This window comes from Heliconius melpomene, chromosome 4, assembly GCF_056956725.1.
Source record: "Heliconius melpomene rosina isolate 202511_hmr_F chromosome 4, ASM5695672v1, whole genome shotgun sequence".
In the NCBI taxonomy this organism is placed as follows: Eukaryota; Metazoa; Arthropoda; class Insecta; order Lepidoptera; family Nymphalidae; genus Heliconius; species Heliconius melpomene.
Window position 1 is genome coordinate 5,979,147 of NC_140392.1, and position 11,075 is coordinate 5,990,221.

Sequence of the window (11,075 nt, forward strand, 5' to 3'; positions counted from 1 at the left end):
TTTGTCTTACTTTTTTAATTGCGAACGCGGCAGAGCTGAGTTTATCTGCAAGTGCTTCCAGATGAGCATTCCACTGGAGTTTGGAATCTATAGTTACACCTAGGAAAATAGCTGATTCCGACAAATTAAGAGCTTCTCCTTTAATTAGTATACTAAAATTAAGTTTTTTAACATTTTGTAAAGTAAACTCAATACATTTAGTTTTTTTAGCATTTAACATCAGATTATAAACATCAAACCAACGAAGAATATGCGACAATGCACTATTCACTTCGTTATAGTTTATTTTATTTCGATCAACCTTAAATATTAAAGAGGTATCATCGGCGAAAAGTACAATATCACATAGGTTCTTCACATAAAAAGGCAGATCGTTAATATAAATAAGAAATAAAAGAGGACCGAGAATAGATCCTCGTGGAACGCCCATCTTTAGAGGAGATCCAGATGATTTTACATTATTTATACTAACCTTCTGGATTCTTCGGTTTAGATATGAGGCAATAAGATCATTCAGTCAGTTTCATGGTCTACACAATCAAAGGCTTTGGATAAATCACAAAATACTCCAATAGCATTTTGTGACTTCTCCCAAGCGTCATAAATGTCCTTTAGGAGTGTAGCACCCGCATACGTAGTGGACGTGCCTTTGGTGAAACCATATTGCTCACTATGGAAACAGTTGTTAATATTTAAGAAAATTGTGAGCTGATTAAACATTATTTTTCCAAATATTTTCAGAACAGAGATCGGTCTGTAATTTCCAGGCTCAGATCTATTTCCACTTTTGTAAAGCGGCACTATTTTGCTATATTTCATTAAATCAGGAAAAGTACCGGATTCTACACAATTGTTAAAAATTAAAGCAAGGTAAGGAGCAGTATTAGGTATAATTGAATTAAGAACTTTAATAGACGTGCCCCATAAGTCACCAGTTTTCTTTAAATTGAGGCTTTTAAAAGTTTTGACAATTTCATCTGGTGACACATTCTTAAACAAAAAATTTTGTCTACAACTATTTACATGGGTTTTTAGTATTAATTCTGCTTCCGAAGGAGATGATGGCAGTGAACGTGTTAATTCAATAGATATATCAGAAAAAAAGTTTTGAAAAGTATTTGCCACTTCTAAATCTGAATTTAAGATTACATTATTAATTTTTATTTTAATAGGTTCACGGACAGCTCTAGATCTCCCAGTTACAGTAGTAATAGCATCCCATGTAGCTTTAATTATATTACTAGAGTTCAAAATTTTTGCTCTTATATACATAGACTTAGTCTGAATACATACTTTTTTAAATATTTTTGATTTTTTTTAACTTTTAACCACAACGCCGGATCTTGATTCCATAATCTTGATTCACTCATATAATATAATTCGTATAGTTTGTTTCTGCTTCGGTATATACCAACAGTTGCCCATGTCGCTAAAAGTTAACTTCGAGTTTTTATATATTTATTTAACTTTAAAAGTGTTATCAAACTCTGTTGAGAGTAAATTAAAAACTTTGCAATATAGCTGATTCGGATTTAATCCGGTTATTTCTAAGTTTGCAATTTTTTCACTCACTTTATTATTAAAAAGATTAATTTTATTTTCAGTAATTGGTCTAATTGATATTTGTTTACGCTCTGCGACTGTTTTATCTATTACCGAAAACATTTCACCACAATGATCCGAGCTAAGATTAGTAATAATTTGTTTTTCTACAGTCTCACAATGTCAAAAAACATTATCTATACAAGTAGCGGACGTATTCGTTATACGAGTTGGTTCAGAGAAAATATTAAACAAATTAAAAGATTTAAATAAATTTAGAAGACGAAGGCTTAGTGATGTCACCTGTAGTTTATCTATATTAAAGTCTCCGTATACTATTAAAGATTTACTATTCGAACTCAAATTATTAAGAACATCCTCCATTTTCTCCTCAAATACTTCAAAACTACCTGAGGGGGGTCGATACACGCATACTGTAATATGTCTATTAAATTCAACGCAGGACAGTTCAATAGAGCGTTCGTCAGAGAGAGCTACTATATCTGGTCGCGATTTACAACGTACATATATCATTTCTTATTAATATAAGCGAGCAATTTATAATTTTCAATATTTACTATATTACATTTCGAGATCCAGTGCTCTGTTATGCACATTATATGAATATTGAATTTTTTTAGAAATAATTCTAGTTCCAGTTCTTTGCCTCCTAGGCCTTGCATATTCTGATGTACAATGTTAAATTTAAATGACCTAGGCGTTGTCTTATTGTCTAGTTTAAATTGGAACTTACATCATTATACTTTACAAAAGTATTATTAGTACTTTTTATTTCTATCGTTATACCATGTACAACGGGGTTTTGTATATTATATGCTACTAAAGTAGCAATTTTTTTTTTAAAATATAAAGGTAGATACAATGTATCTGCTGTCAACTTACAGCTATTATAAATAAACTTATTTAAATCTAAATAAAAAAACGCGTCACTATGACGTTGAGTCGCATTATACAAGGTCATATTTGAATTATAAATATACCTATTTTGTCTATCTGTAAGGCAAGAAGAATATGGAAAAGAGCATATAACAAATTTACATTTACTTTTACTATGTAAGTCAAGCAAGTTTTCTATACTCTTTACCACATCCTCCTCACTGACAAACTATTTCCATGTAATAGTACAATAGTACTATGCTCATTTACATTCATAGTCATAATTTTCTTAATATTAAACTGGTAACTGGCTCCAGTCGAACATGCATTAAATACTGAATTTGAGAAGTGGTGACTAAGTAGGGACCCAAAGCCTTGACCTAATTTATCAGATATAACAAAAATATTTCTTGATGAGGAGGGGGAGGAATTGACAATATGTAAATTATTTTTCTTATTTTTATTGAGTAAATTATGCATGGCCGAGTCACCCACAGCTTCTTGCGAGGGAATTGATTCAGTGGAACCTACAACTGAACAACCACAACTATGTTTATTTGTTAGTGATTTAAATCTCTCCATGTTGTAATTGCAACCAAATCACCTGCAGCTAAAATATGTTCTTTAATTTGATTTTGTGAGGATTCATATTTCTCACTTAGTGCTCTGAGGGAGCTATTTAAGTTGTTTATTTCATCATGCAGCTGGAATGTGTCTCGGTCATACATACATCTGCTTTGAATCAATCTATTATTATAACATTTAAGTTTATTTATTAATTTTAATTTACTATTATCTAATATGTTTATTTGCCTAGTTGTAAATTTTAATTTAAGAAGTTTATTAGTTTTTTTAATAAATTTATTTAATTTAATATATTTCTTTAATTTATTTTTTGATGAAAACTTAATATTTTGCTCAACATGTGAATCATCCTTTGTTAAATCAATCAAAACTGGTTTTAAGCAGGAACTCAATTGTGGGTTACATCCCACCAGCTCATCATATAAACATGGAGGTATTTTCAAAATCTTTTTTTGCCTCATGACTTTTAAATTTAAGAATTGAGTCATTGGCCTCCCCTAATTGAATTTCCAGCTCTGTAATTCTGTCCAGAGCCCTCTCATGTTCACTACTGCACTGGTCAAATGTACCCAATATACTGTGTAGTTTATCTCGCTGTGCCACTACTGCTAAATTTTTTGCATGCAATTCAGCGAGTTCATTTTTCAAGTCTTTATTTCTTTTTATAATAATGGCAATTTCCTCCTCACTGTCCTCACGTTCCTGAAGAAGCTGCTTACAAAGGTCTTGGGAAGATTTAAGTTCTTGTAAGGCTTGCTTCAGTTTGCCTTCAAGATCCTTTGCAGAGCCTTTGCGGGTCTTGATTTGCTTATCCATTATTAATATGCTAAAAAATGGAAAGCAAAAGGCTGTGAGGAATTAAAGAAGAGGAAATTTATTATTATATATATAAGAAGTAAAAAGAAAATAAATAAATTGAAATAAATAGAATACTTTTAAAAAAAAGGTTAGAAAAAAACAAAAATAGTAAATATTAACAATGGGAGCAATTATTAGCCAACTTTAGAAATTATTGATAAATTGTATTACTGGTAGGTAGGCAAATAATAAATTAATACAGTGAAATTTACATGTTAATTATAATTTAATATTATTTAAAATTGACATAAACTTATAGAAGTGTGTATATATAATTGAGTACTGTATAGTTTTTTGTATTGGTGTATTTGTCTGAGGCAAATATGTATGTCTGCAGCTAAGCTTCCAACTTGTCAAGCAAAGTGAGACAATAACGGTGCCAAATTGTGAGAAGGGACGTAGCTCACTATAAAAATGAGTTTTGTGTACTAAGATATGTGTGGGAATATAAAAAATTAAGAAACAAATACTCCCCGGGTTTTAGAAAAAAATCATTCCGTTAGCACACTGACAGACGATAGCTCACGGCGATTACACAGTTTAACGTTCGTATTCTTCTTCGTTCGTTTGTTCTTCTTCTTATTTTATACACAAATGACACTTAATTAGTTTATTTCACAAAATATACAGTAAATTATATATTTTAATACTATTAAATACACATTTTATAATTAAAAATGAGGAGCTATTCATTTGACATGTTGCCTAGGCCAGTGTTGCCATATCGATTACTCCATACCATACTTTACCATCAGGAGTAAGCACCCTCCAATAAGCAGCTGCTGCGTAGGCTGTTTGACTGGCGTCGCTAAATATATGTAGTTGTACAGATGTTTCGTCACTATAACCAAAGTAGAACCGAGGTGAGCTCACATTTTTTAATTTCTGAAGGTGTAGCATCTATTCTGCCCTCTGTTTGGAAAGATCTTCATCTAGATGTTGATCCCAATCTATAGCTCTACATCATTACTCTCGAAGAATTTCTTTAGCACGAATAGTAACGGGTGAGGCGAAACCGAGTGGGTCATAGAGCGACATAACTATTTTCATAGCTTCTCTCTTCGTAGGAGTCGATTTAATAAAGTGGTCGGTAATTTTGCTAATTTTAAAGCGCAATTTATCTGTCGATGGTCTCCATATTAAACTCAAGTTCTTTTTTAGTACCCAAACTAATAGCTTTTGTCATATCTGATTGAGTTTCAAGTTCTTTTACTATATTCGGAATATTTGAGACCCACTTGCAGAGCTTAAAACATGCTCCGCTGTAGATATTTTGGACCTTCGTCGACGCTTCTTCTATACTTCGAAAACTATCTAGATAGTCATCCATATAATGGTTTCTACTGCTTCTGGATGTTTGTCAATGTATCTTCTCGCGTTCTAGTCTTTAGCAAAGATTGTGGTGCATGGTGAACTGGTAGCTCCAAATATAATTAACCTCATGCGATATTCTTCAGGAGTTACCTGCCGCCGGTGTCCTCTCCACAGGTAGCGAAGCGGATCCCTATCTTGAGGTCTTACTTTGACTTGCATAACATTTCGGCTATGTCAGCTGATACAGCGAAAGCATGACGGTGAAATCTCATCATGACTCCAGGAAGCGACTGAAGAAGGTTTAGTCCAGTTAAAAGAAAGTCGTGTACAATGCCAAGCTTCTCTGGTTTAGCTGGGTTTTGAACGTCGAAGTGTGGCATATACCATGTTTTGCCTGGGGAGCTTCTTTTAAGTGCCATCTCAGCGTAGCCCTTCTGTACGAGTGATTCCATTTGTTCTGAGTATCTATCTTCTTTTCAATTCAGGATCACGATCAAGTTTTCTTTCTATTGATATGAACCTCTTCAAAGCCGACTTATAATTATTAACCATTACAGTGTTCTCTGGTTTCCATAAAAGTGCTGTTTCAATGTGCCCATCTTGTAAGCGATGTGTATTTTTCTTTAAAATGTTTTCAGCTTTTATTTCTGGGTCAGAGTCTGGCCGACGCGGATTAATGATAAGAGATAATAAGCTCAGTTGTTCATCCATTCTATCTTCATAAGCGGTTACTTGATTCACGAAGTGGATTTTCTGACCCAATAATATTCTATTGTGCGCACCATGGAGCACCCACCCGAGTTGTGGGTGAAGCGATTGATTGATTCTTTGGTCCTATACGAACATCTTCTGCGAATAGGAAATTATTGATTTGAGGTGTGGTGATTCGTAGATGAGCTTGTTTTTTAAATCTATTACGTGATCGCAGGCAGCTAAGTCTTCTTCACGAATTGTTTGTGGGGAAAGATTAAGACGCGGAACGGTACGAGCTGTAAAGCTAATTTTCTTTTTCTGTAAGCAAAAGTTTTTCTTGTGTCTGTAGCAAGTGTCACAGTAATACGTCTTGATTTTGGCTTTTCAATAATTATATCTATAGCTTCCATCTTTAAAGAATCCCCTCGCGAAATAGACAGGCCAAATTTTATCTCAATCTTTAGTTTTCCTTGTTTAAACTTGTAAGAACCAGTGTAGAGCCGAAGTACCAGTGTAGATCTAAGATCTAATCTAGATAGTCTAAGAAAATGTTGACTTGTATAAACTTCGGTGTAACGGCGACGCAATATAAGCAAAGAGAATAAAAGAGAATGAGGCGCACCCCGCGCACCGCGCCATTGCAAGCTCCGTTGTCAGTTGTCCCGCGCATGCGCGCAGCCAAAGTAGCACCATCACGCAGCATCAGTCCCAAACAACCACCGCACTCTAAACTAGTTCCATACGTGTTATCAACCTCGGGATCGTCGCCTTGGCTGAACCATTAAAATCTTACTCATAAATAAATAATACTTGACTGATTATACAATGATTAATCTTTATTTATAATTGATAATTTATATTTTAAAATTAATAATTTAGACTGCTAATTAATAATCTACATTTCAATTTAATTTAGACAGATATTTGGGGTTTGCCGCGTCTGGCCTCGTATAGTTCCGCTGCCTCCCTTACCCTCATGTCTAGCGGGATTAGCCCGCTCAGTGCCAGGGCAGCGCCCAAAGAGACTGACCTGTAAGATTTTATAATCTTTTGGGCAAAGCCTCTTTGGACGGTGTCCAGGCACTTAAGAGTACTAATCTTCCCCGCCTCCGGTGCCCACACACTGGCCGCGTACAGGACTATGGGTTCGATCACCGCAGTGTACATCTTCCTGATTGTTTCGGCATTCAGGCCCCAATTTATTTTGGCCGACCTTGCGAGAATCTTATAGATATTTATAGCCTTTTTGCATACCGTTTTGATGTAAAGATTAAATGTTAATTTTTCGTCTACCATTATTCCTAAAATTTTAATTTCTTTAACTATTTCGATTTGTATGCCTCCCATGTGTACGAATGGGGCATTGAATTTCATCTTCCTTGTAATGATCATGCCATAGGTTTTGTGGGGAGCAAACTTGAGTTTATTTTCCGTGCCCCATTCGTGCACGCGGGACAAAACTTGTTGCGCCTTCCCAGAAATCTGGGTTCCGGTGTAGCCTGAAATAACCAAAACTATATAGTCCGCGAAAGCCTGCACGTGTATGTCAAAAGCAGCTAATTCGTCTAAAAGGGGATCTAAGAGCAAATTCCAGAAAGTTGGACCACTTATTTTTATTGACCCTTGAACGCAGCCTTTCCTCGTGGTCTTGCTGTATTCGTGGTAACAGTAACGGACCGTGACTCTCCTGTCTGTCAAGTACCATTATTACCTTTAGTACCTTATGCGGCGAACCATCATTGTTTCCAGTACCTTGCCGAGAACCGATAGCAGACCTATTGGTCTGTACAACTTCGGGTGAGTGTAGTCGTCCTTCACAGTTTTCCTGAGAACGACGATCACGGCCTCCTTCCATGGTTCTGGAAAATTGAATGAATTTAGGTATGGCATGGATTTAAGTAGATTAGGAAGTGGATTCTTAAACAGGATTAGAGAATATTTCTTAAATTTCCAGCGAGAGTTTGATATCGGGGTAATCGGGATAAGATTATCCATTTTACGTCTTAAAATCTACACAAACAACGTTGCTGACTACGACCAGTTAACTATAATACTCAAAAATACTTACTCATGATTATTCAATTGAAATTTTCCTTAGGAAATCCTTTGGAAGGAAGAGGAAGGAAAGATCCTGAAGCTTAAATTTTCTGAGACATGTTAATATGAGATCACACGAAGCGTAATTTTCTGAATTATACATTGAGCAAGGCTCGGAAAGATTTTATTCGGAGACAGCGTTATTAAAACAGATGAATTTGTTTCATATGTTGCATAAATTTTCTCCAAAGTTAGTTGAATTTTAGTTAACGTTTACATTGTAATATTATTTAACATGACATCATTGACAATGATCAGAATATTACAAAAAAATGTCGGCTTAGAATATAAATTATGGAAAATATAATTATCGTACATATTGCATAACTTTACGAATATATGCCGGTATTAATTAAAATGGTTGATTAACCACCGAGCATACACACATACGTATGTATGCTACGAAACTTTCCCAATTATTATCAGTTGAATAATAATAGGAGTATCAATAATAAATTATTTAATATGTGGTATAGAAACAAAACTTCAAAGTTCGCTATAATAACTCACTCAACAACATTCATTAACAGTAAATTGTTAATTAGAAGAAGTTTCTGGTGCTCCATAACTTTTATTAAAAGAAAACTTGACTTTTACATTTTATTATAACGCGCTAAGTTGTCGGCTGCGATAGAAATATAATAGAGAATTATACCCATTTGTCTTGATTAAAGTATCTAAAATGTCTCCCAGCACCAAGCGCTTGCTGACGTTTTTTTGCAAGTATGTTTATTACGCAGGAGCTGGCGACTTTTTATGTAACGGAGTGAAAGAAAGTAAAATTTATAGAATTTATACTTTAATCTCATTTAGCGTTTACTTTATTATGATTTTCCTCGAGAACTTAGCAGCATTAATTGGAGATTTTCCAGAAGTGGAAGGGAAATCTGCTGTCATGTTCTCCGCTATCCATGATATTATTTTAATTAAAATGTTTCTTATATTTTATTACAAATCTTCTATAATTAAATTAAACAATGAAATGGCTTTAGTCATGAGTGATATTGAAGAAGAAAGTGTTATAAAAAGGCAACAAAACAAAGTTCTGTGGGGCATCGGCTTATATGTGTTAACTGTTTATTTATCTTTAATCTCTTATGGGGTAGAGAGCTTAAGAAAAGTGATTGTCGAAGGTATTTCAATTTATTCAAGACCTACGTAGTTTCATAAAATATATTTCACTATCATATTCAACATTTAAAATGAAAATATTATTTTAAGCGTGTAAAACATAAGCTTTGTCAGGTTTAATAAATAGGCTGATAGAATTTATTTTCTCCGTATAAATCACCCTATAATTGTTAGTATTTAAATAAAATAAAAAAAAATAATAAAGAATATATGTAGGTATGTATGTTTTTTTAGATATATTAGTAGATACAATATAGTTTAAAAACTTTCAGGAACACCATTTTATACAGTGGTCACGTACTTTCCCTCGTACTACGACAATTCCTTCATGGCCAGTACGTTTCGTGTTTTCTTTTACATGACTTGGCTATATATGATGCTTCCAATGATCGCAGCCGACTGCATGCCGATCGTACATCTCATTATAATGGCTTACAAATTTGTTACACTGTGCAATTATTATAACAGAATAAGAAGAAATTTTTACAATAACTTAAAAATTATGAATAATCCGTCTGCAGCGAGAATATTGAAACTGCAGTGCTTACGTGGGATTCTCTTGCATCAAAAATTAATGTTGTGAGAATTTTATTAGAAATACTTTTTGATATGGTATTATATTATTAAATAGGTTTTTATTTTTTCTATTATTTGTTTTTGTTGTTCAGTCTAGCGGAGGAAATACACCGTATTTTCGGAATCATAATGTCGCTGCAAGTTTGTGAGAGTTCGGCAGTCGCAGTTTTGCTTCTGCTTCGTCTAGCGGTAAGCATAAACTTCTAAAACAAAGAATTAAAGTTATTCGTGAAACTGAAATATCTTGCCAACTTTCAGCTTTCCCCTCACATGAACTTGACAAACGCTTTCATGACTTATACATTTGTTGGCTCCCTTTTCTTTTTGCTGGCTTTGAATCTTTGGAATGCAGGAGAAATCACGTATCAGGTCTGTATATTTTCATCGTTTCTTTTAAGTATTTCTAGATATAAAAGATATATAATAATTCATACTCTTCTCCTATAGGCTTCGTTGCTATCTAATGCAATGTTTTATTGCGGTTGGCATGTATGTGAAATGGAGCCTACTCATAATGACATAAGATGCATGATTCTTATTGGATGTGCGCAAGCTCAAAAACCTCTCATACTTAAAGCTTTTGGAATACAAGATCTATCATATTCGACGTTTGTTTCTGTAAGTATCTGTCAAAGTCTAATGGTGGCACCATAGTGGCGCAGAGGACAGTGTCTAAATTTAAAGACGATGTCTGTGGATTTGATTCTTACACGAGGGAATTAAATAAGTTTTTTCCTTTCGATTTGCTCATAAGAAATGTTTCTTTTTTTCAGGTAGCAAGAATGACATATTCAGTATTTGCTGTGTTTTATCAACGGCGTACATAATGTATACATTGGTGTAAAGTCTTTAAATTCTTTAGTTTATTCTCTTTATTAGGCGTTCCTCGAAAGCTTTGACGTCAGCGGACTTATTTAATCGTAATTGTTCGTTACTATTTGTATTTTGCAAATTAATTTGTATTTAAGTTAAGTTGTAGACTAACGCTATCTTCAATTTAATTTAACAAAATATTGATTATAAAAATAATTTTACTTTATTATTACAATTATACAACGAATACATACTAATCACATTTACCATTTCATTTTGTACTCTGTTTTTTTTAAATGTTGTATATAAAATAGTAATACTATGCATATATTATGACAATAATACCTAATAATTAGCGTACCGTATGCATTAAGATTTTACTGGAAACATGTTCGAAATAAGTGATTTTGGCGTAAATCCAAAATGATTGTGTGGAGTATGAAGATGGTTCGATACAGTTATTGAACGACAATCGGCAAACCTATCGTCGGTGATGAACCCAAGGGTATGCCATTAGGTTTGTGCTATGATTCAGTTAAGGAAGCTAAGGAGTTGCCATATTATCATTT

General features: G+C 33.7%; 1 protein-coding gene across 2 annotated transcripts in view; it reads left to right on the top strand.

Annotated features, from left to right (window-relative positions):
* Positions 1 to 10,777, top strand: part of LOC146539545 (uncharacterized) — a 73,715-nt gene extending 62,938 nt beyond the window's left edge. The window contains exons 1-6 of one of the 2 annotated variants that reach the window (XM_085185206.1): positions 909 to 9,119; positions 9,390 to 9,696; positions 9,786 to 9,882; positions 9,952 to 10,062; positions 10,141 to 10,311; positions 10,467 to 10,777. In XM_085185206.1, the coding sequence (XP_085041332.1) occupies positions 8,669 to 9,119; positions 9,390 to 9,696; positions 9,786 to 9,882; positions 9,952 to 10,062; positions 10,141 to 10,311; positions 10,467 to 10,520 (1,191 nt within the window). In that variant the 5' untranslated portion in view covers positions 909 to 8,668 and the 3' untranslated portion in view covers positions 10,521 to 10,777. Of the gene's footprint in view, positions 1 to 908; positions 9,120 to 9,389; positions 9,697 to 9,785; positions 9,883 to 9,951; positions 10,063 to 10,140; positions 10,312 to 10,466 lie in introns of those variants that run through there. The other variant, XM_085185207.1, reaches the window with a different exon arrangement.
* The last annotated feature ends 298 nt before the right edge of the window (positions 10,778 to 11,075 follow it).